The following is a 27,014-nucleotide window of genomic DNA, read 5'->3' on the forward strand; positions in this document are numbered from 1 at the left end:
GAATCACCGTATCAGAGAATAAAATAGATCTCCTTTCATCTTGCATTGATAGTTCTTCTACAACCGCGTTCAATCATGTGAATTCGCCTGGTATCGACAAGAAGCGATTTCGGCCGCGAGCAATCGACCTTTCAAATATGAAACCGTCAATTTTGACGAAATCTTGCGTTGAACGCACGAGTGTGAGGGACGTTTATTTCGGTGGAAATAAAAATACAGCAGCCATCGGCGAAATCTTTTTGCAAACATCTCGATCGTGCAGATCTAGAGTGAAAAATAGCAGATGATCTCATGTCTGATTTCTCTTCGAATTTCGTGTTTCGAAGATGGAAGAAAGTGCGTTTCGAAACGGATGGAATTGCGTGCAAATCCGTGAGGTTTCTTGACGTTTCGCAAACAGTTTCCCTCTAAAATATTTCTTCCTCTATTTTTATTTATTTGCGCAAAGACTACTATTTTTTTTTAAAATTTATTTGATATTAATATTTTATAGTTTGTATGGAACATCATCTAAATTAGAAATTAGTTTTTAAGTTATATATAAATAAAATTTATATAATAATACTCTTTCTATATGCGTGTGGCGGGTGTGGATGTGGGCGGATGTAGAGACAGAAGCCCACATACATATTACTAGATTAAGTAGAGATAAATTAGGATAAGAAGATTTGTAAGTGGTTGTAAAGGTTGGGGTACGTTCCTTCTAAAAACGCCTTTCAAACTCTAAGGGGAAGAAATAAATTATATACATACATACATACATACATACATACTCTTTCTATATGTAATTACAATAATTACAAAAAGCATTAATCATTATATTGTATTATCTTAGGAAAAAATTGCAAGTTGTATAAGTAAGGGTGCGTTTCACTTAACGCCCGCAACGTTCTTAGAATCATTTCATCCTTGTTGTTTGTAAAATGTTAAATAAGGACGAATGATGCTCACGAGCGTTGCGGGCGTTAAGTGGGACGCACCCTACATATACGAATAAAAGATAAGCATAAATTTAAAATGTGAGAAGTAAGTGTATCATATACTATGATCCGTATTCTCAGTTCACTTTTATCATAAATGCACACATTTAGCATACAGTTTACGTTACATATACTATAGAATCACAGAAATGCGCGCATTTATCGATAAAAGTGAACTGATAATACGGGCCTTTATATATATTTACACTTTACATATAAAAATATAAAGTTCTTTCAGTTTTCGCAAGATTAATAATAATTCAGATTTCAAAATCTTTTGTATGCCAAAATTTCTGAAAAATTTGATTTATAATTATGTAGAAACAATCTATGAATAATTCAGATTTTTCTTGTAATAAAGTCTCAATATTAAGAGAATTAAATATTGGTCAGAAATAGACTTGCAATAATGTAACTGTCTTTTAATATTTTCCGAAGACCCTGTGGGGTTTTCTTTCATGTTTGAGATATATAAGAGGTCTATTAAAAGAGGTCTTAAAGAACATAATTTTTTTTCGTAAAAGCACATTCTTTGGCACGCAAATTAAGCCTGCCAAACATATATCTTTCTTTAAAACAGATTAAAATTTAAGTATATAGCGTTACGAATAAATTAACAAAGATGTGAAAGATTAGCAAGAAAGGCTAGCGTTAATGCATGATGATGTAACAAAATTATAACTTTTGAATTAGAAAAATGCGAGAAAACTAATAAATGAAAAAGGAGTAAATGTATAGAATTAAAAACTCATAATTTCAAGGAATTCGAATCGCAATCAGAATACAATTAAATAGTATTTAGACTCTGACATTTGATCGCAGAAGTAAATGCTTCTCGAATTTCTATCAAAATTTCTTTTTTTATTTTCAATAGGAAGTCGTATTGCATTCATATCGAATTCTACGATCAAATTCAATGGAATGTCACATGTCGGCTTTAAAAGGGGATCTCTCACACACACGCACACGCGCGCGCGTACACACACACACACACACACACACACACACACTCTCTCTTTTAGTTTTGTACGAGGGTTAACCGGAGCTAGATGGAAATTTACAAGATCATATCCCTTTATGAGATTCTTCCCGTTCTTTTCATCGCAGCTCATAGCCACTCTTTGAAGGTGAATCGCTTAATTGCGCAGTGCCATCACGAACTCCGGCAGAATAAAAGCTTTTCCTGGTCGTTTCGCTGAATAAGAATGAGCTGCGCGGCAATATCGATTAGTACATACTCTGTTGAGAGTCTACGGAAAAATAGAGTCCTGTTTTACTTGCACGATTAGCGTTATTTTCTTATTGAGGGAAATGTAAGTTCTTAGTTAAGGTATAAGAAAAAAAGCACAAGAAAAGAGTTCTAAACTATATCATGCACCATGTATATTATTGGTAATGGCATAGAAAATTAATTTCTACTACGTTAACTTCGGTTTCAGGCTAAATTTTTATAAAATATAAAAACTCATGAAACTACTCAGAGAAGTATAACTTAGACATTAAAAATTTGTTGGTGCGTGTACAAATTATATAATTGTCTCTGCAAATTATATAAAAATTGTTTTTGCTGGGATTTAAAAAATTCCCAGGAAATTGCAATAAATTGCAGGTTTGCGCGTCTACGCTATTGTTATCGTATTTTAGTTACTATGAAAATTCGAGTTATATGGAAGGATGAACACAGGACGGAATAACGAAACGCGATAATTACGTTAAATCACAGTTTCGTAAGTAAATAGGAATTAAAAAGTTACACGATTAAAAAATTATGTCGCGGCCGGAACTACGGAAAACAATAATTATTCGGACAGGCTATAAATAAGCGAGAATTGAAACTTTTATCATTACATTTCTAAGTTTTGTTGAGAAAAAAAAAAGTATGACGTATAAGTTAATTACATTTTTTTCTTTTCTCGTTAAAATTTTGTGCAAATTGTTCACATAGTCATTAAAATAAGAAAAAAAAAGAAAACTTGAAACTAGTTTCTTTTACAATTTTTAAATATTTTATAGAAAATCTGCATTTTTTAAATTTGTTATTTTGGTCTATATGGATATTCTATATTTCTCTCTATATTTTCACATAACAACCAAGAAAATTGTTTTACTCTTTTAAAAAGTAAGTGCTTTGATAAATAAACTATACATGAAAATTTACTGTTAATTTACTATTTTTACCAAATCATATATCATGAAATGAGAAAATAGTACAACGTCGGTGATTATTTGCTAAGAACGTAAGTGTTCGCACAAAAGAGAGTTCTTGCTGTGGAATCAAGTTTTTGAAGTTATATCGCAAGAGAAAGACGGAGTAACTTTACTAGACGTGTGAGGTGAGTTGAGAATTCACCGGCAGCCGAAAAGTATGCTTAAGGCATGCGATATTCAGTAGAATTACCGGCGCGATTTACTCTGATTTCCGGCGGTTTACCGAGATGACGATACCTAAGGTCGTGGTTGGTGCGGCGCACGGTCACCCGACCGGCAAGCATTCGAAGCACGACCAAATTTCGACGTAGTGCAGGCAAGGTCGCATTAAAGCGCAAGTGTGCTTCTATTCTAACGTTGCTCTCTGGGGTGACATCTCGCCAATATAAGCCGACATAAATCAGAAGGAAAAGTGTCGTGCACTTGTTTTAATTCTAATAGCAGCTTCTCTCGATTTAACAGCTTGCCAAGACACCTCGAAATCGAGGTCGAATGGTGCCACTTTAAGATAGTACACATTGATCGTGAATAATCGATGACTTTTTCCCGAAAGTGTAAAAACGGATCGTGTATTTTGGAAAGCACCATACATATGCTTCACTTATCAAATTAAATTACGAGAGACAGTGCATTTCTTCTAGGTTTAAACTTTTCACATTCGATAAACAAGCAAATTAATTCCTCATGACGTACCTAAAACAAAACGATTCTTGGCAAAAAAGAAAGCGTAAGTTAGAGAAATTGTGTGAAAATATTTAAAACAGTCTTTGTACAGCATTCGTTTCGCAAATAAATTAAAATCAACAATAATTAAAATCGCTTATAATTCGTTTAATTAGAAATTTTTGAAATATTAAAGTCTATGAATGTCTGTCATTAATCTAAATTTCTATGTATTATATATTTATAAAAAATTACAGAAAAATATTGTGATTTCTAGTAACCAATATAGTAACCAAATATCTTTAAAACATGCATCAAAACTGACTTGAGTATGAAGAATTGACGTGTACAACGGCTTCGACTTTCAGTGGCACCTGACTGTACGAGATAATAACGATTACGTGATCTAGGTGATTCATAACGCTGACTGATGACTTCAGCTCGTCATCCTTCACGTACTTTTTCTCTCGACTGGAAAAAAGACGATGACGGCGAAGGATCACGGAGGTTAAGCCAATTTTGACAAGAACGATACATCACGCGCGCGACCCTTCCGCCAAACATCCCCAACTCCTTCGTATGATCGTAACAACCTGTCCAAGGGATGACACTTTCTCGCCCCCGATGGTCGGGTCTTCGACCCTTTCGACACGTAGAAAATCTCAAGGAAATCTCTGACCGCGGTTATTGGACTTGTATCAGCACTTGACTGAAGGGTCCAGGTTTTGAATCGCGAATATAAAAGAAAGATAATCTTTTTTTAAATAGATTTATACAAACGTATGTTTGATTTTAGATTTTAGATACTAAGTAATGAAAACAACAAACGATTAATATATATTTATTAAAATATTTATTTAAAGCAAAATTTGTGTGTCTTTGAGATATAAATTTTAAAATAAAATGTAATAGAATAATAGAAATGGAAATATAATAGAAGTAGAGAACACGTTTTTGCGCGCACGCGTGTACATGTAATTATAAAAAATTCTAATTTATCGCAAACGGTATTATTATTCAAATGTACTTTGGTGTAGTTTCGTCATATTATCCATTTTGGATATCGCATTATAAACGCAAGCCTCTTGAACGGTTAATATCGCAAACCTGCATTTTCGAGTAACCTTCTATAACGTGGAAAATTAAGCTCTCCGAAATTGTAACAGTTCCGAACTCGACTTTGGCAAGAACCACAGATGCTCGCACGCGAGTAAATGCGCACACTTAACGAAGAGTATAGGAGGAGGGGTAGGGTGGTATTAATTATTTCTCTAGTAGCAAACTCCCCTGTTTGCGATCCACTCGACCTCTTGCTCGTGATGCACGTATATATGCATATACAACACACGTTGCGTGCCGTTTCGTTTAGGGGAAAAAAAGGAGTAATCGTGATGTGGGCGGAAAAAGAGAAAAATCAGAGACGGACAAGATCGATCCTCATTTTTGCCGCGTCGACGGGTACAAGAGAAATGCTCGTTCGGTTCTATATCGGAATCTTTCGTCGGTTGCGAATCGATACTCGTTCGCTAAAAAAGGTAACTTAAGACAAGTGGGTTGAAATGAATTTTCCTTCGTCCGTATCACTAGTAAGATTGCAAGAAACGAATAGTGAGTCGCTGAAGTCGGTTTATTTAATCCAGACTTGTTGGTGCAAACGAGCTTTAATGAGATGTAAACACTAGGCGATAATTACATCGTTTTCTCAAAGTAGATTGAATGACATAGTCGTACCTCGTTTTATATTAAGTTGTTATATTACCTTGTTTTGAAATCTGAACGTATTTTACGACTGATCAATACATATCAAGACTTCAATTTTGCGTCAAGAAAATGTGAAAATCCTTTAGTAAAGACATTCTAGATATACGTGTATATGTGTGTGTGGAGATTGTTTCAAGATACTTCGTATATTGAATATTTCAAATTACTTCTTTTATAATAAAATCGATATGACCAACATTTGCGGGTTGTGAAAGCTTTGCGCAATATAGATACGTCGCTCTAGAAATATTTTAACGATTTACTTTGAGATACGTCGGTTTATTTTTCAATTTTCAACTTCCATATTTTTCGTGCAAGTAACCTTTGCTAAAATTATAGAACTAATCACATCTAATAACACGAATTTCGATTATAAATTCAAACATACTTAACTGGAGGGAAACAGACCTGTGTGAATCTAAACACCTCCACTATTAAAAAAAAATCGAATATACGGCACAATTAAATACTAATTTTATTGCTCTAGTCCCGAATTTATTACTCCTATCCATTCGCAGGAAATTGATATCAAAAGTGGGGATGCTGCTTTCACGTTACGCTATCACCCTCATTCCTGAAAAACGCGTATAAAATACTGTAAACAAAAACTGAGATACCAGAATTTTTTATTGATTTTTTACTCTAAAATATTGCAAGAGATATCGAATATTAAATGTTTATAAATGTACCGATGATATTTATTGCTCTTAAAATTTATTGTTCTTAAAATTTATTGCTCTTAAAATTTATTGCTAGAATTTATTGCTCTTAAAATATAATATAATATATTATAAGTTCAGAATCAGGATATTTTAAGAGCAATAAATCCTAGAATCATTTTAATACCAAAATTGACACAGCGTTTGTTTAATATACTTTATTCTTGTATCTTTGTTTGTTTTCGATAATTTTTTTAAAAAGTAGTTATGTAGGAAATAAATTCCGAAATGTATTTTACGAGTGATTTGATTGAAGAAGCAGTTTAATGTTGAACTTATATATATGGTTAACTTTTATTTTTGACCGTTTTACTCTTATACTTCGATAACCGGTAATCAGTACATTCATAATTATTCAATATCTCTTTGCAGTATTTTAGAGCAAAAAATTCTGGTATATCGTTTTTTTATTTACTATACTTGTTTTTCAGGAGCAGAGGTGCTAGCGTAATGAAAGCAGCCTTCTCACTTTTGATATTCATTTTCTGCGAATGGATGGGAGCAATAAATTCGGGACCAGAGCAATAAAATAGCAATAAATTAACACTTAATTGTGCCGTAGAACATTTTTAATAGTGCTAGGTTCACAGAGGTGAGAAACAGCGACTTCGAAGAGTAAAAGGGATACTCTGGGGAATCGAAGTATATATTGAGAACGTTTCTTATCAGAAAGAAGTACTTTTAGGAATTAATTTAAGAACTGATTTACAGCAAAATCTCTTCCGTGCGATTTGAAGAAGTTATTATTGCGTTCATTTAATCTCTTTTATTCCTTTTAGATTAAAAGATTCGATAGACATGCGCAAAAATTAAATTTAAATAGCTTAATATTGGATAGAAAATACTTAATTTGCAAACGAAAAAGTGGAAGCTAGGTTTCTTTTGATGTAGACAAGTGTTAAAGTTTAAATTACTTTCGGGAAGCAGAGGCGAAATGCGTATTTCGACGTCAAAATTCCGGTGTCAGAAAACAGACAAATATATGGCAGTGCGAAATTGAAGTACGAAATTGAAATTGGCAGATTTGCATACGCCATTTCCACTGCTAGAGAAAGCCGTAATAATAAATATGGACGAGTTACTATCGATTATTCGAACGGTTCATCATTAATCCTAATTAAAATGATGAAAGAATTTATATGTCGTGTTCTTTTTATACTGGGTTTGGTTATTTAAAATTAATTACATTATTTATCGTGTGATGTTTAATCAAACATCATAAGAATATATAATAGATATTATATTGTACGAAGGATTCAAACACATTGTATAACTGTTCCATAATTATAAAAATTTAATGTATAACAACAAAATGGGAACTATTCTCACGAGAAACATTACGTAACAGAGGTCAAGTTAAATTGCATTGAAATCAGATTTCCAACATGCCACTTTAAGCTGAATAGCTTAACTTCTTAATAAAAAAAGTAGACTTGATTTTGTAATTTGTTCACATTATATCATGGAATAGGGAATAGGAGATCCATGGTCATGCTTTTGTCACAATAAATCCTTATGATATAACAACGCCAACAATGACTTACAATTGGGAGCCTCTTCGTCGATTGCGTCTCTCTTCATCGGGTACAAGAACAGGTTGAGACACAGGCGGTGCCACTGCAGGTGCAGATGACGGGTCTAGCTTAATCATCTTCTCATCGTCGGCCGCGACGTCGTATGGCATCACTGGTTTCACGGCGCGGAAGGAGGACCTGCGAGTTACAGGCCGTTCTTCAGGTTCTCGGGTGCCTGTGAAGAAGCAGAGGACAAACGACGTTTTCAGGCCAACCGTATTATACTTGAAATATTAAATTGCGACCCGTTATAGCGAGTAAATCGCCTTGAATAACGAAGTCCCCTTTGGTATAATGATAACAGAGATAAAGGAGTAGCATGGATTTAATAAAATGCTCCGAAGAGATAAGAGTTAGGCTATGAAATATATTTTAAAGCTTTAGTATTAGTACATAGACATATACGTGTATCGGAAAATTGAAACAGATCAGTTTTATGGATAAAATGTTTTGATATCATATTTATATCTACAAATGAAATATTTTTTATAGAAATGTTTTTATTAATCATTAAAACGCGATAGAGGAAAACCATTGCAATTATATGAACGAACGTTAAATTATATAATCAATTTTATTCAAAGAGATATTAATTCTACATATTTATTTTATTTTTTTATTCTTTTTATGTTAGAAATAACGAAACACGCGAGAAAACCGATATTAGAATGTCAAAATATCCCGTTATTACACAAAGATTTTGAAAGAGTTAAACATATTCCGAAGAAATAAAATAGTCAAAATGGTTATTTTCACACCAAAGTACGATGCGGGTCGAATGCCAATGTTGTTTCTCTCTGTAACATAGCAAGTGGAGTTTTCAGCTCTTGGCTGCAGCATAGAGAAACAAATATAGGTTACTTTACATACGGGTTGTTCGAATAGGGGTGTATTTTTGTTTGACTGCGAAGAGAAAAGGAGATGGAACGAAATATCAACATTAAAATAACATTACAACTGATTATAGAGAGAAAGAAAAGTGAGGAGAGATTAAAAAAAAACTTTGACAATTTAATCTCGCGATTAAAAGTAGATAATCAAACTTAATTCTCGTTGTTTAAATCTTTGTTTTTTAACGAGCTTTAATTTATAGATATTATTAAGCTTCCTAATATTAAAAATTGCAAAGTGAAGAGAATAAAAGAATCGTCAATTAAAATTTTACGAAGATAGAATTTTTGTTCGAAAAGACACTAGTCAATAAAATTTCAAACTTGTTTTATCTGTATATAGTCGTTTATTTTATGTTTTCAAATTGTAATGTGACAATAATGCGACAATACATTTTCTTAAACCGAGGTGACTGCCGAGTTACCTTGAAAGGGGAATTTCTCGCTTGGTCCCGATTTATGCGAAACTCAAGTTGGTTGGTCAAGGTTTATTTTACTATACTTATAGTTAGTATAACTTTTTGCAATATCAGCATTTGATTGGCGAAACTCGCGGGTATATCAAGCCAAGTATCGAATTGCAACACATTACGCTCGGCAAAATGAAAATTTTAGAAGCATCCGAATAGCCGATCAATGTGTACATGCATGAGTACTGATGGCTTTGAAACCGCGTTACGCCCGTACGCTTCTCCTGTGACGCATCGGAAATAGTTTCCACAGAAAGTTCGCCGTAAGTTCGCCGCGTGCGGGGCTTTTCGATAGAAGCGAGGAAGGTAGGGAAAGGAAAGAGAAAAGCGGAATTTCTATGTCGAGTCGAGATGCTTGTTTAGTGTTTCCGATCACGCAGACTGGTAATATGCGCGCGCGCGCAGTGTTAAAGTTACACAGTCATAGAAATGTATCTCAGGATACGCGACACACGTCCAACCGACGTACGCGACTGAATTGAATGCATGAAAATGGGAAATTCTGAAACTAGTTTCGCGCGGTCGCTATTTAAAGCTGTTCCCTGCGGAACATTTTAATGGTATACTCGACAACTGATTACCAACAATTTGTTGACGTAATACGCGAAATTTTCATAAAGAAGTTTTGCCTCAAAACTGCGTAACACGATAAGTACACCGTTTTGAGACATTTAAATTAAACGAGTCCTCCCCGTGATCGCGAAGTTAATTAAAATAGAAGTCGCGGTTTGAAAATGTTGTAATTCGAGAGTACCCTTTCGTGTACACCGTATTAACTTTCCTCATGGTAGAAAACGTCGAGTGAATGGATGGAGGCCACATCATTGCGGTTAAAACATGTTTAACGAAAATCGGCTTTACTCATTTCCCCGAAGTTACTTGCCTTTGATAGCGAAACACCGGGAGTAGGACGCCCGTATTCGCGTAATGAAGCGAATTGTTTCCACGACGAAACAGAGGAAGCTATGAAACAGAACGAACAATACACAGGGTAGAGTTACTGCTGCTCGACAAGGTCTATTCGATTATCCTAGCCGGCAGCTTTTGCCGCCCTTAGGGTCCTTTAAAGCACAGCCTTGCTCTAACTTGCCGCGGATACCGTTGCGATAACTCGTAAACGCGCAATATGTGGCGGAGAAATCGGAGCACATGTTGCCAACTCGCTATATCGGGAGGGAAGTGAGGGAGAAGTTGGAAATTTCGGCGGCTTCGCCCAAGATCGAACAGCCGGTTGCTAAAGTTTCCCCCGGGAATAACCCGGGAGGTCAAAGATAGCGCTTAAACGAGAGGAGAAATTACAAGGAATTATGTATTACATATACGTGATACATGGTTATCGATACAAATCGATACAAATACCTTCTGTTATTTTAGAGAAATTTCGGAGGGATGATTTACACGAGATTGTTCCGATATTTCAGATATGAAGCAAAAATATGCGATAAAAAAATGTTAATCCTAATACGCATTGTATTTTATATGAAATAAATACTGAAAACGATGTTTAAATCAAAATGTTATTATTGTGTTTTGTGTTTAAATTTACATGTTCAATGTGCATGATATTATATATACGAGCAGTACTGAAAGAAAACTATTTTTTCGAGAATTATTGGAGGGTAATGTTTTTCATTTTCAAATATTAATTGTGCCGAGGAGAATTTTTATATCCAAATATTGTTGTAAAAAGGAAGGCTATGGTGTATTGTAGAATCAAATTTAGGTCGCGCGAGCTTTCGAAAATCAAAGAATAAATTTTTCATCTATCGCAATGAATTATTTCAATTCACCTTGCGCCGAAATGGAGGCTCTTTGTTGGGCGGTGGCGATGGTCATTGCATTAAGGCCGCTACTTCCGGGCACGGCGTAAACGTCGTAGGCGGACGCTCGTCTTGGTAATTGAGCCGGAAGTCCTAGGCCGGTATCAGGATGCGTGGGCTGCGTCCCACCAGCAGCCATCGCGGCCGCCGTTTTGATCTCGTCGTCATAAGACCTCTGCCTGGTCACACGAGATTTACGGCGGACCGTACCGCCTCCGCGACGAGCGCGACGTCGACGTTCCTCCTCGTCGTCCAGATCTCCGCTTTCCTGCTCGACTGCTTTATCAAGGAAATTGAAAGATGATGTTAGGGATTTGACGCGCTAAGCAAATTGTAAGACGACGCGATTTAACGAGTTTAACGAGTTGAATGAAATTTGAAACTTATCCTGAATAATACTTTTCGATTGATTGTAGTAGAAATAATTGGAAATCTGTTCTTGTTATGCAATGGTAAATTGTTCAATTTTATAATAGCATATAGCTGTAAAACAATTTTTGTATTATACGTAATTACATTAGAGGTCTTTAACATTAAGGGTATATTCGGGAAATTGCTCTTTCGGAATTAAATGTTTGAAAACGTATCCTATAAAAAAAAAACAATTTATCAAATTAAACAAGAGTAAGCTTAATTTTACAATATATTAATAGTAACAGTGTCGTATTAAATTTTTGTCCATTTTAGAAGAACAAGCCATACAATTTCTTATTTCTTTGATTGTATCGCAACATGCGATCATTACGCGAAATGCGACGTCTGTGGTATGAAGGAGCAACAGATATCTCGTATCGACGAGTAAAATGATCCTTACCGCCCGTCTGGGCCGGGATGACGACTCTCTGAGGGCTGGTCGCTCTTCCTCTGTCGGAGGCTTGATGGCGATCGGGCGAGCCGCCCCTCGACTTGCTCTTCCGGTCCAGGTCGCGCTCCCATCTGAGATCCTCTCTCTGGCGTTCCCCTGCAACCTTTCGAAACTACAACATTACGATACAGAGATTAGGGCTCGATGCGGGAAACGTCACCACATGTAGGCCGTGAGTAAGGGCGCGGGGAGGAAGTCCAAGCATCCCCAACAACACGGCAAGGGCGGGCGGGGAGTGCAAGTACAAGATTAGTAGGCAGCACAGATTGACACCTAAAAGCTGACGATTAGATCAACGCACAGAGATCAGCTGTACTTAACTCTGAGATTGTGATTGCTCTAATGATCGAAGCTGTGCAGGTGTTATTCAGATTTGAAAAAAAAGCTATTTATTTAATCTTTTACGGCAGATCAATATGCCATGAGTGGTCAAATACTATCTATATATGAGAGTTACAAAATTTATTCGTATTTATTTCTACTTTGTTTTAAATATATTTAGAATAAATAAATATAACATTATATAATTTGTTAATTTATTGTTTAATAATTTTTCAAAAATTTTAAATAATATATTTTCAAATTATATATATATATATAATTTGATTAAATTACGCACTAAATTGTCTGCAAGTCTTTCTGATTATCTTTAGAATCAAAAGCTGTTTGAGAAGGTATAGTGAAACTTATTTATAAATGGAACGAATGATTGCGCCGTGCTTTAACATAATGTGAATCTATTCCGTAAATCTAAAATAATTCGTCCCCTTCGGCAAATTGCAACAAAGACATTTCGCTCGACGATCGAAAGCTCTGAAGCTGGTGCACTGCCCTTTGATAATGAAAATTAATAGCGTCCCCGACACGCTTGCGGGCAACAAGAAGGAAGACCGCGGAAACACGGCTGAGAGTTTGCGATAATAATAAAACGGCCACATCCGAAAATTAACTTCGTCCCGGTTTCGTCACGCGATCCCGCCGCGCAGTATAATTGCACGTCGGCAATAATTAAAGCGAGGTGAGGCGCGCGCGCGCGCGCGCATATACTGGCCGTCGACCAAGTTCGAGGAGGGTTTCGGCATTAAGGCTCCATTAGGGTCAGGGCAACGAACGGAGGCGCGATGCCGGGCACGTCTTTCTCGCTCTCATCGCTGCTACTCACTGGATGGATGTGCCAGTGCAGTGGCTCGATTCCGTTTTCGAGCACCTGTCGCGCGCATAAATATTCATAGTGATGCAGCGCGCGGGTGCGCGAAAACGTTATTTTAACGCGATGACGACGACGAAGGGCGTGGTGAGAAGATGTCATTCCTCTCCCGCACGTCGCGATAATTTCCTCTCGACGAAACCACGTTACAGCTATACTTTTCGCAGCTACGCGTTGTCTCTTCGAAAAAAGAAAAAAAAAGTAAAAACTAGGTCGCCATTAGCATCACGATGTAACACGCGCCGACAGTATACGCCGATGATTTTCGAAGTGCAAGGCGCGCGTGACACGGGGATGTGGCGAGGATACTCTGCATGTTGCGCATCACTCAGGATGCTCAGCCGGCTGTAAATTATCCAATAGGCGTAGCCGGAACGTTTAAGTGCATGTAGGTAGCTTAGAAAGCCAGCACCGTAATGTAGGGCATCCAGGTAGTATAAACACAAGTGCCAAATGCAATTTTAATCCGGATGCCGACGAGTTTGCATTCATAGTCACGTGAGACGCTGAGAAATCGTGTTCCAATTTTTCAGATCAAGGCCGTCATAATAATTAACGAAATATTCAATCGCAAAGTCGCATTCCAATTCAAATGTATATATATACATTCTTATAAATTTAATAAAATTGTATAGCAATAACATAAACTTGGAAGTAAAATAATATAAAATCTTTTTCATTGAATATTAATGTTGTACAAATTGAAATCAACGCAATTTAAAATTTAGCGGCGATCCGATTAAATCGACTATATACTTTAATCGCGAGATTATTTTCGTGTCTTAGTAGTTCGGTAATTATTTTTCGCACCCATGTCTTAAACATCACGATCGGATTTCCGCAATTTCGCCGGCAGTCATTCCATCCCATCCCATCCATCATGCGGCGCCGTTTTAGCTCGCGAGAAAGCGGCAGCCGTGACGCGCGAATGGCACCGAAATGGATTGAATCTCGAGATGGAAAAAGCGTCAACGACAATTACCACGAGGAAGATAAACGTGCTAGGCGTTCTTCACTAAGCGAGGCGTATATCGCAGGCAGGAGACTGACGCGCGCAGGAGAGCGCGCAATAAACTCCAGAATTAGCGTTTGCCGTCGTAAATACGAGGCCATTTCCTCTCGGGTTTGTCTACGCCTACGTACGTGCGTAAATGCTCGTAGAACGTATTTCATTACGTCATGACAATTCCGACAAAGCGGATTTACGATTCTGAATCCGCTTCCTTCTTTTATGTCGAATTCGTCGGACAAACGGCGCTTGACACATGTTGACTGTCCAGAGAAATTAGACGTTATTTCATCAAAAAAGATTTAACAGCAATTTATTCGACATATCCTGAATAAATAGGACGCGGAAAGAAAAAGCGAGAATTAAACGAGTAATTGTAAATGTCATTGAATAATAGTGCAAATATTTTAATTCTTTTTTACTGTCTAAATAATTTAAAAAAAAACACAATAAACAATTACGCGCGCGCGCGCGCGCGCGCGCGAAAACGAAGCTACTATGTTTTTTTACAATACAAAATATATTTCAATGAATGAATTTGTTAAGCAAAAATTGAAAGCTGAAACGAGGGGAAAAAATAAACGCGGGATGTGAACGCGCGCAACGTAGAAAGGGCAATTTTTGTAACGATATTAGATATGATTTTTTGATATTTTCGGGTAGTAAGCAGTCCCCCGTGCGATACGCAACCGTAAAGATTTTCGAATCTGCCGTTTTCAATCCCTTATTTCTGCCGACGCGTGCAGAAACACGTTCTTCATTTCAATTTCACTCCACTTTCTTTCGTTTCCGCAGCCGTTTCCGCCCGCGCGCGCACGGATCCGATTATTCTGCCAAGCGACAAAAACGACTGTCGATAAATTCTCGAGGTGAGACGTCTACCGGTGCTACGAAGTTGTCGGCTGGCACAATGTAAGTTTCAGCCTTAGAGAGTCGCGCGGTAATCAATAACCGAAGCTTCGATAAATTCAAGGGTATATTGATTCATGTAAATGTCATATCTTGTAAACGCGAAGTAAGTCGCAGAGCGTAGAATGTGGGGCAACCCAGGTAGAACAGCAAGTCACAATAAAGTCAAAATGACTGCAAAATGACGATTTTTGGTCATTTTACCATCATTTTACCATCATTTTGACGTCATTTTGATTTTATTGTGACTTTCCGTTCTCCCTGGGAATATAGCGATAAGGAAGCGCCGGGGAAATTTCTAAACTATTGGTAACAAATATCAATAAGCCGAGTATAAGACTTGACGTCTCTTGTTTTCTCTTATAACTAGACTTTCCATTTTACGACTTGGAAGCAGACAATGGCTCTCTAGATCATATTCCGAGATAGTAAAATGCTCGCTCGGTCTTTACGACGCATCTTCGGGTTCTCGAAGTCTGCGATCGCTACCGAAGGCTGCGCGATAATTACGTGCCCGATAATTGTCTGTCTGAGGGTCGAGTAATGAGAAGTTTGGTTGCACACACGTGCAAGATACGCGTCGGTGTGCACTCGTTCCCGATATACACGCGTGCGTGTCTACGGGTGCTCCGTTTGCGTGACAAGTGCACACGATCTATGCGCAATGAGATCTCGTGGAGAGTAGTCGAGCTCCGCGTCAAGCCCGACACCGCACGGAAGCGCACCTCCGTTAAAGCCACACGTGACGAGGACGATCTTCGATATGATCCGAACAATTTACGACTTTTCGTAAATTATCGTAAGTTAATTGAATATAAAGGGCATAATGAGTAAAACGGTTGAATTATGCATCTGCAGTTACTGTCGTACTTTAATTAAGCAATATTGCTGGAAGTGGTATTATATTTTTACTTCGACAAAAAATACAAGAGAATTCTAAAAGATTCGTTAAAATTTAAGTAACACGGTATTTGCCTTTTATATTACCGATTTAAAATATTTTAAAATAAATATTATGATGGCTTTGCTAAAAGTTATGACATTATATGATTCATATGGATGGCGATTTTTCTACGCAATTTTTATGTAGAGCAACATCGCCGGGATTGATATTATAATGAGAGTCAAATCGCGTTACGTAATCAGCAACATTTTGCAAGTGCGAAAAGGGCACAATTTAAAAAGTCGCACTTGTGCTTGAAGAAAAAGCGACTTTTTTGTCCTTATAGTCGCCGACTGCAATCGGAACGGAATAATTCAAAATCTCTCTCGACGAGCGACCTGCGCTTTGTTGCATAATGCAGGTGGGGTGCAAAAATCTCGGCGAATAGTATGGTGTATACATCTGAGATAACAGCAAAGTGTAGCTTAAAGCGTTCAAGCGGACACTCAAAGCATATTATATACGTCGATTCGTTTGGCAGCGGTAATTCAGCAGCCCTAATTTCAAACATGGCTGCACGAATATTCTCTCGTATAACAGTATATCTCTTAGGATGTTGAATTATGCACCTCGCTGGGAAAAGGGAATCTCGTGCGGCAGTAAATCGTGAGTAACATCGAAAGCCAGTTGAAAAGATACGGTGCGCACGTAAAGCGTGGCTCTTATTTTTTATAATCTTGAAAATTGTATTCTTTCCTCTTTATCGCAATTAAGCGTGGCTTTTATTTTTTATAATTTTGAAAATTGTAACCTTGTTTCTTTTTATCGCAAGAAAATTAATTTTATCCTGTTAAATATATTAATTATCTGTAAAGTGAGAAAAGATTCACGCAGACTGATAATATGTATAAATATCAAGAAAGAAGAAATTTCTGACTCAAAAAGAAAAGTTATATCATGGTCGTAAAACGTAAAAGACTAAAATAATTCTCCGTCGATACGATTTTATTTTACAATGCATTATTCTTTCTATTTGTTATCTAATATATCGTAGATCGAAACTGTATGCTATATGGAAGAAGTAGTTTGCATCTATGTTCGCATTGTAAGATAAAGCGATTAGGAAGATCGCGGGTCATTATGCTATTTACATTATTCTCGATTAGAGAGCAGCTATTACAACGAAAGACATATAATCGTGGACCAAGTTTTCGCTTACCTTCTCCAATTCCTTGAGACTAGCTGGCGAAACGTCGGAATGTCTTCGGATTTCCGGAGTTCGCGGCGGAGCCAATCCACTTCCAAGCGTGCCTATCTGACTACCGGTAGGACCTAGTCGGGCGTCACTGTGCCTCCTGTGAAGTGTCTCCAAGCACGGCACGTCTAGCATCGAATCTGTGGATTCCTGTGTCACTATCGGCTGGTCCCTCGAGGCCATCTTTCGACGGCAAACGCTACATCGCCAGGAAGACTGTAACGTTTCCAGACAAAAAAAGCACTCAATACTCATCCATGTGCGCAATCATTTATTGGCGATAAGCTTGCGTCTATAATATTGACATATTGCTCTCCAATTATGTTTTGTTTCAAAGATTGAATTATCACTTCGTGTTTAATTGCGCTGTTTAATAGAAACTTTAGGATTTAAGGCTAGCATTATTTTTAAATTGACAATACAAACTGAACTAATAATGGAATTTGGTCGAATTAAACACAATATGTGGAAAGCATAATGGACAAAATAAAATACAAATATTTAATTTATATCGATTAAAAAAAAATCACATTAATCCGCAATTTAACATTTTATTATAAATGAAAGCGTGTATGTATATAGTTTCTCACTCGTAAAATATTACGCATTTTTACTTCAACAAACAATACCACAAATACAGCAAACATACAAATATTATTAACTTTTATTGTAAATGTTATTACTTTAAAATTACTGTGTAAATTTATTTAATATATAATATTTGTATAATCGTATTATTTTCGATTCGTATCTGCTTTTTATTTTATTTATAATATGGAAAGTTAAAAACGGAATTTGAGCGTGCATCATAAAATCCAAGTATTCTCTCTTTCTACGTTTACATACTTTACCGCACGAACGTCAAAAATAGCGAATGGAGCACAAATGCAAGTTGCATTTACTAAATGCGCACATCTCCATCATATTCATACGTACATGTGATTTTTCTACACGATGTTCCGTTTTAAATGTAGAAGAATGTATATTTTAATGAATTTAGGTTACCTTTAGGTAACACACGGAGATATGCCGTGTGTTAGAAATGAATAGAAATACGGGATGAGAATAGACTCAGAATGATTACGCATATTCTACCGAATTTAGGTTGCCCGCAGGAATGTCGTGCAAGGGCATGCCATCCATTGTAATCCAACGCGAGATTAAATCTCGTGCGATCGAGCTGCGCGCATTTACTGAATTTATCAATTACGCGTGTAATTAGAATTAACGCCCAATCAACATCACGCGTATCAGCGAGCGAAGGGCAAACAAAATCGCCATTAAACCAATTAATCTTTAACGCGATTAAACGCGGAGCGAATTCGCGCGAGTCGCGAATAAATTTCCGTTAGATCCACGCGTTTATGATAATATAGTGCGAAAGTTTCGAGCCACGAAGATATACCGGTTGCTTTTTTGCTTCCTACCTCGTGGATTCAATTATCGACACGGAACGACGGTTCGGACGAAGAAGCATAATTGTCTTAGTGATTTCGGAAAAAAACTTCAAATAGTCGAAGGATGGAAGCCCCAATAATTTTTTACGATAATTTCCGACAGGCGCTACGCTGCTTACGAATGAAAATTAGAGAGCAACAGAGTTAGATGTGATTTATACAAGTGATATGTTATAGTCTTGGTATTAGGGGACTTCCGTTCACATTCTTGTCGTCGTGAATTTTCTTGGCTTTTCTTGTCATTATCGATTGGCAGTTAATTATCTCTTTTGTATTTACGCCTCGAATGCAAATAATGGGAGCTTTATTTTTAGAATATTTTTGGAAGCTTCTTTATAGGACAAATCGAACATATTTTTCTTGTTTCTTGTTTCTATATATGTGATATTTCATTTCTTGTCTCGTACATGATGATTATAGACAACGCATTTAAATAAAACTATTATTGTAGCTTTACTTTTGCGTAAGATACAAATCGCTTAAAGATATGTCCATTTCGTTATATAAAATATGACAATTTAACGTAAAAGTTTACTGCTTATTAATAAAAAATAAAATTAACTGACCTTTTGGCAATAAAAAGGAAAATCAAATAAAAATCGCGCAAGCGATCATTAATATGAAATGTCAAAGGAACAATCGGTTCCAATTATATATAACGTATAAATTAAAAAAAAAATAAATATTTAAGAGAAGCAGCGGTAAAATGTCACGATTAATTACGACGTTATTTTTTTAAATTTTTAAATTAGATTTTCGCAAGCCTTCGTTTCTCTCTGTCTTCAAACTCTTTTGTGTGTTTTCCTTTCGTAGGTTTCGGCAATTAATTTGCGCCATCCCAGACGCCATCCAATCTCGTTTTACGGCAATATTTACCAGCGAAAAACAATGAACAAGCCGGTTAATTAAAAATTGAGGCGTGCAGACCCACCGGATCGTCGGAATTCGTTGTCGTCGAATACGAGGCGCAGTCCTCGCAGACCTTATGTTGACACTCGCAACAAGTTCGCGAGACTTCCTCGGGGCCGAACGACTTCCGGCATACCCTGCAGTCGTCCCCGCTGCTTGTCTTGACCGTTTCTGACTTTCTGAAACATCGAGCCCAATAAATTTTATTAAGCGCAGGCCCTCATTCGTTACAACGATCTTTCCGAATGCGTCCTCCATTAACAAGATTATTGTCAAACATCCGTTGTTTGGGTTGTTGAGCATTTACATTATTAGACGGGGTATCAAAGATAATTAACTACATTCTGTTGTATATGGTAAAGCATACTTTTTTAACAACGGAGAGTGATAATGGTTATTTTTATGATAATATAAAACTACATAAAAGTATGTAATATTTTATTCGGTCGGGAAAAAGTATATTCTTTACTTATATATCTCAGTAACTTGCTTTTATATAATATGAAAAGAAAGAATTTATCATTGAGTTACTATAATGAACAGTTTTGTTATTGAATATAAAGATAATTGACTTACATAATAGTTACAACACATTTCAAAAGTGCATCGTGACAACGAAATTAATAATAATCTTGACCTACAATACACACGCATGTTACGTATTTCTACTTTTCTATCAAAAATCTTGCGTATCTTTTACGACCGTAAAAATAGTTGTATGTCGAAAAAAAAACTGTTATTAGAAAACGACTAGTCATTGAATCCGATACAACATCCGACGTTCGTTCGTAGAACAGCGCGCTCGTTATTTGAACAAGGGCGAGTTACTTAGCTGATCAACGAGGAATCAATCCACGGTCCTTAATGGACGTGTCGTATTAAATATCGCTCGGCTGGGTGCACGAGCAAACTGAGCCGGGCAAACGATAGAAGTAAGGGTTGGTCGCGGCCCGTTTAAACTGACAATGAACTTCATGGGTCATCTTCCGCTCGGATAATGTCCGCCGCAGTGCGTCCATTCGCACGCGTGCGTCTCCGGCGAATAAATCTTTACTCGCACGAGATAGTGTAGCGCGCGGATTAACAGCGATGGGCTTTTACCCGCGGAAACGTTTTCAGATAAATTGCAATTGGCGAAATAACGAATTAAGTTTCATCGCGCGAACATTGGAACTATTCAATTGACGTTTATTAGAGAATATTATCATTATTGTACAATGAAGGGCATGGAATAGTTATATTAATGAGGTATTATAATCAGATATAATCTGATATTACAAATGTGAAAAAGCTCGAAAAGGAAGACAATATACGAATTGTGAAAGCAAAGAGAAATAATTTTGAGTAACCTTGAAGTAAATTAAAAATTAAATAAGAATGTTTTTTTAATGAATTAAAAAACATACTTTTTATAAGCCATATAAAATTTTAGAAATAAAAATAAAATATTGTATTTTTAAGAGTCAGAATTTGCGTTCTTTTATCATATGTTTTATCAACATTTACTACATTTAAACGTTGGTCTCTTACGCATTTTGACATTTTACATTACATACATTTTTTAAATATTTTCTTTTTTCGAATTATCGGACGAAGTTTTTAACGTAAGATTAATATTGCACCGTTGCAAATTACTTTCATCAGGGATTAATTGCTTTCAAAGTATCACTTTGAATGGAAATAGAGTGCAGTTTAGCAGGATACCCTTTGGGGGAAAAACTTTCATGTGAAAAAGCGCAATACTGAGGTTTTATTGTTACAGCTAGCATACCAAAAACTATTTTATACATTTTTCCAGTGTCGTTATTCCAGTGTCGCAAAATTGTATTCACAATTAAGTTAACATTATTTTAACAGTTTGTGTTAATATCAATAATAAAGATATATTTTAATGCAATATGATTAAATTCGGTTACGAAATACTCAAATTATGATATTTAATGAGGAATCCGCGCGCGCGTGCGCGCGCGAAGTTAAATAAACTAAAATTAACGATTTTACACATATTATACGTATATTATTTGATAAAATAATACTGTATTTTTTAAATCATCTTCATCCTCTGTCCATTTATTCTCGAAAGGGCTGATGGTAGAGATTTATAGAGAATCAATGGTGATTTTCCAGTTCACTCTATCCTGAACTAGTCGTGTCATGTAACCCTGTATTTAAAAGGTCTTTAGTTCACAATTAATCAGTCTAACGAGTGAGCGACCTGCCTCTTAGCCTTTTGTATTCCACCCTGCCTTCAATCATTAATTTCTCGATTGTTCCTATTCTGCTAAAAATATGACCAAGGTACTGAAGGGATGAACGATGGATCATTCTTAGCAAACGGGTATTGACGTTCAATTCTTTCAGTAACGACTTACTCGTCCAATGTTCTATTCATGATATTCAGAGGACACGTCGATACATTTCAAAAGCCTCGATACGCGATCTGTCTGGCTTTTTCAGTGTTCATGTTTCCAATGCAAATGTGTAGGTGGCTATATGGGGAACATGAGTGCTTGTACCGATCTGATTTTCGTATATATGTTTAGTTATCGCGTCCTTCGAAATTTTGGTAAGTTAGTCTTAGTGGTTCCCGAGCTTGCAATGTTTATTCTTCGCCGTATTTCACTCCCTCCGTTGTTAGGAGAGAGCCAAGATATACAAACTTATCAACCACTTCAAAACTTGCCATATTTTGTAAATGAAGAAAGTTATTTTCATGATCATGATTTCGGTCTTATGAATGTTTAATTGCAACCCATATTCCGCGTTTGACCTGGTCAACATCCTCATGATATATTCCATTTCTTCGATGCTTTACAGCAATTATTAGTGTAATTTTAGATTATTGGTAATTAATTATTGTAATGTAATATTCGAAATATCATGAGATACATACAGTATGGTAATATCATTCCTGATGTGAAGTACTCGAAAAATTGATCAACTCGAAATTAAACAAAAACGAAGAAATCTTATATTTATACAGTTGCAATGAATCAAATAATATATAAAATAATGTTATTTATTGTAATATTAATAATTATAAATCATGACAATTGTAATGTTTTATTATAAATGATAATAACACAAGATATATAACAATATAACAACTTTTTCCAAGAAGAATAGAATCAGAACTTACGGTTTTAAAAATTCAATGGTGGTGGAATCCTCTTTGGGTTGAGTGTCCTCCACCGGGGTGACCTTGGCCGACTTCGTCGCTGAAAAGAGAAAGGAATTTCTTTTATAGTATTATACCTCTCACGAAGAGATTGTGACAGTCCTATCCGTGGACTTTCTTACAAGCTATATTCTCCGGGATCCCTGGCCGCAATTGGCGAATCGATTGCCACAAACCCTTTTCCGCCCTTCTGTCGCCTCTACAAGGGTCTTTATAGTTCCATTTGGACCCTTAAGAATATCTCCGGGATTCGTTAAGTATTCAATCCCACCTTCCTTTTAGCAAGAAAGGACGCCGTGGCGATTTTATCTTGCACGATTTGCCGAGAGGCTTCCTAATCGAGCGGCAGCGTTATCACAAATCTTCATCGGAAAACGGCCGCGCGATTTCGAGGTTCGGCCGTTATCGACAGAAATGAGTTTCCGATGTATTCCGCCGAAAGAAAAGAAAGAAAAAGAGAGAGGCAAGAGAGAGGAAACTTCAATTGCCTTTCGAAACTACGGCTGTGTACGGAACGATAGGAATCAAATAGAATTGCGCCTAATTTCATTCACAGAGGAAGTAAATACCGTTTTCAAATTACTGTAATAACATTCACACAGTTCGTTTGCATCATTTCCGTGCTATTCATCGTCGATCACTTTGGGTTAGTGAGAGAGAAATATTAGCTGAAAAACTATTGTTACAAGAAGTATTTCTTAGCGTCAATATGACATCATATTATGTTATCAAGCAATACTTTTGCAGCTTCTCAATTAACTCAAATACTTTCGCGTAGTAATCAAATAATCCATGGTTCTTCTTCCGCCGCGCCGCGAGCAACATTGCGGCATAAATTTACAGAATGAAAAAGATTACTGTACCGTGAATCAAGAAAAAGAAATGAATTTTCCCACGGGCGTGCGCTCTTTTCTTGCACCGTTGTGGAATCTCTCTTTATTTGAGGAACTTTTTTTAAGGATTTTAGAACTTCAATTAGAGACAAATTAGAGAAAACTTTTTATTTTTTTGAAAATTTACTTCATTCTATAAGTCAATAAAATGTCAAATTTATTATATAACGATATTTATAACAATTTAATTATTTTCATATAAAAATTGTATTTTGTGTATTTGGTCTTTCACATTTAATTTGTATATGCAAGAATGGAGAATAAATTTTCGCGATAAAATACACTAATTATAAGAAATTTATAAGAAGACTCGATAAAATAATCTCTATTAATTTGAATCTTATAATCCTATTATTGAAACATCTTTTCTATTTACAGGAAGACTGTGTGAAATTCAGAGGCTGACAGAAGTATTCTTTAAGCGCTGGACATCTCGACAGTGGGATACAGAGGTAAAAAACGGAACGCATCGCTTTGTAATTAACGCAATTACTCACTGAAGTGATGTGCGACAGTACAACTTTTTGCGAGATAAATTTCCGCGTAATTTCGTAGAGACGTGAAGCGGAGAGGAGAGATTGTACTCCTGCGGCGACGCAAAATCCGGAAAAATCGGAATCGTGCGCGAGCGCATGTGGTCAGATTGGATTGCCCCGTGGATCCAATTAAACTTTTAGAAAAACCGACTAGATGCCCGTGATCTACCGCATATCACCTTTCTCGTCGCGGAAATTAACCGTCAGATCGAATCTTATACGTGAGTTATGACTCGGTCTGGAAAATACGTCATACGTAGAACGTTGTTCCGCCATTAAATAGTTAACACACCGTTTATTCTCGCTCGTAAGTGATGCAAATTGCTCTTGTTTTATTAATTGCGGCATTACAGTGTTGCGAAAACAGTTCTAATCTGAAAACATAACAATGCGACTTGGTGCAATTATTGATGAACGTACGAGATATATAGAACATTTTATTTACAGTACTTCAAAGATTGTATTATAGATTTCTAGACAAATTTGAGATTAACTTTTCTTAAATTGTATGGAAAAATATATATATAATTAAATAATTTAGCAATTAAATTTTGAATAAGGTAGGCATTCAAGCAGAATCTTCTCTAGATTAACTAAAACAAAATTTTGTTACATTTATACTCGTATAAATACTTAATTCGCATAATATAATTAATATTTAATGTTTAATATAACTGGAACATTTAAATAATTAATATTTAATATTTAATTTCATATATTAAACACTTCCATTATTAAATTATCCTGGAAATTTTTATTAAACAAAAATCTCTGCCTTATAAGTATATGTTTTTAATTTATATAGATACATTAATAACATGCTATAATAAATGTATAGTTAAAAAACAATGAAACCTTACACGCTGCCATAATTAAATGTTTCAATATCTTCTTCCATAATTAATAGCAGATAGTAATTTCATTCGATAACGCATACGCGTTTGTAGAAGAATCAAATTACGGATGTTATTGAATAAGCCAGCATTTTGATTGTTGCAAAAACGTGTGCAAACGTGGCGACTCGGTTTTATTAATGAAATTAACTGTTTTCTCTCGCGTTGGCACCTCGCCACGGTGTTTTTGTAGAGACACGGTCGGAAATCACGTTTGCGTTTCTGTTGACGTTAACAAAGCGGATTACCGATATAGTCGACGAGCGCAATAAAAGAAATTCTCCCTAAACGACGTGTGAGAAATGTCAGGATTTTCCTTCTTGTAGCAATTACTTTGTTATCGTTGGGATTCCCTGAGTCACGTAAGAGCTCCTGGCTACCCGTGCTTTGACGCAAGATAAATCGTTATCTAAAGCGAATTGTCCGAAAAATCATTAGGAGAACATCCCGACATCCCTGAAGGATAGAAGTGTGATCGTCACAACTTTCGTTTTTATCTCACGCTAAATCGCAAGATTTATAGGATGTAATCAAAGAAATGATACTTCAATTAAACTTGACATTAATTATAATTATTAAGTTAAATTTATTAAGCAAATATAAAGAGCTTTTATAAATGTTTATATTAATAAAATAATAGATCTGGCATAGTACTTATTTTAAACAGATTTGCCGTTTGTTAAAAATATCTTTCTTGAAATATCCGTTTACCGTTTGCTTCTGGTATAATATAAAATAGCTTACGTTATAGAAACGTTATTCGTTTTAGTGCTTTAGGATTCTGAAAGACAGGGTTATATATGAAGACAATGCTTCCTACGTTTCGCGAAACCGTGTTTAATTGAGGACGAAAGCGCTCTCTCTATACTTGCTCCGTATTTATAACGTTTTGATGATTATATGTCTCGCCGAGCTTGCTGTTCATGACATGTTCTTTCAAGGCTCCCAAATAACCATAGAAAAGACAAGAAGGTTTCTATCCTTTTGATGGAAAGCTCAACAGCATCTCGAGTTTCTAGCAGAGGCAACTCGAACTTCCTCTCGGCTTCGAGTTTTCGGAAGTGCGATGGTCTGCTATAAACACGAGATTTAACTTTCTGAGAGTTGTGTAACAAGAGGTCGACCACGACCAACTTGCATTATCGTTCGATTTATCATCCTGAATAGAAGAAGAGAAGACAATCGAAATAATTTTTAAATCTTAGTAATTTAAAATAGAAAGCAACGAGAATTGACAAATATGTTACTAAAAAAATTCTATGGAAAAACATTTAACACGGTATTTCATGATATTGAATAATTTTTAGAAGCTGATTGGCAGAGTAAAGTGAAAATTTTTTAAAGGGTTTTTTTCATTTGTTGTGTAGTGAAGTCTTTTTTTCATTTAGGAGCTTTTTGATGTATAAATCGTTACTTCTACCTATGTTATTGGAAATTATTAACCTGCTATCTCGTAGAAATATCTTCCTATAATAACAGCACTTGATAAATCGCTGCATATATGGATCCTCTCCAATAAATCGTTATCGCTTTAATATAACGATATAGCTAAACTTTTTGTAAATGATAACGGTGTAATATCGGATCAGCAGTTCTTGACACTTTTCAACTAATAAAAATCAGATACTTCATAGATATAAATGTAGCAAACGCACCAATGTACGCTTTTTTTAACACATTCTACAAAATCAACATATCTCACAATATTTATTTTTCGTGACTAGAGGCATGCTTCCAATATTTTTTCGAACGCGGAACTTTTGAATAAAAAAATGTTGAAACAAAACATTTTATTGAAATAATGTCAATTGAAAACTTCAAGAAAATGGAAATTTACGCAGAGGTCGGAAATTACTTCGTTGATCCGATGATATGGAAAGTGTAATAGAAAATTATCTCAAAGAATGGGAAAAACAAATACACGCAGCTTTTTGG

General features: G+C 36.0%; 1 protein-coding gene across 9 annotated transcripts in view; it reads right to left on the minus strand.

The window, feature by feature from the left end:
• Positions 1–27,014, minus strand: part of Fife (regulating synaptic membrane exocytosis protein fife) — a 165,887-nt gene that overhangs the window by 80,689 nt on the left and 58,184 nt on the right. For 7 of the 9 annotated variants that reach the window (XR_011717470.1, XM_071699685.1, XM_071699690.1 and 4 more), the window contains 6 exons: positions 22,719–22,797; positions 19,602–19,758; positions 17,178–17,429; positions 11,900–12,062; positions 11,056–11,364; positions 7,876–8,080 (listed from right to left, as the gene is read on the minus strand). Coding sequence is in view for 8 of the 9 variants with exons in the window: in XM_071699685.1 (XP_071555786.1) it covers positions 7,876–8,080; positions 11,056–11,364; positions 11,900–12,062; positions 17,178–17,429; positions 19,602–19,758; positions 22,719–22,797 (1,165 nt within the window). In the remaining variant the exon portion in view is untranslated. The remainder of the gene's footprint in view (positions 1–7,875; positions 8,081–11,055; positions 11,365–11,899; positions 12,063–17,177; positions 17,430–19,601; positions 19,759–22,718; positions 22,798–27,014) is intronic. The other 2 variants (XM_071699687.1, XM_071699686.1) reach the window with 2 other exon arrangements.

This window comes from Temnothorax nylanderi, unplaced genomic scaffold (genome assembly GCF_030848795.1).
Source record: "Temnothorax nylanderi isolate EJ_2023f unplaced genomic scaffold, tnyl_v1.0 TNYL_tig0019_pilon, whole genome shotgun sequence".
NCBI classification, from domain to species: Eukaryota; Metazoa; Arthropoda; class Insecta; order Hymenoptera; family Formicidae; genus Temnothorax; species Temnothorax nylanderi.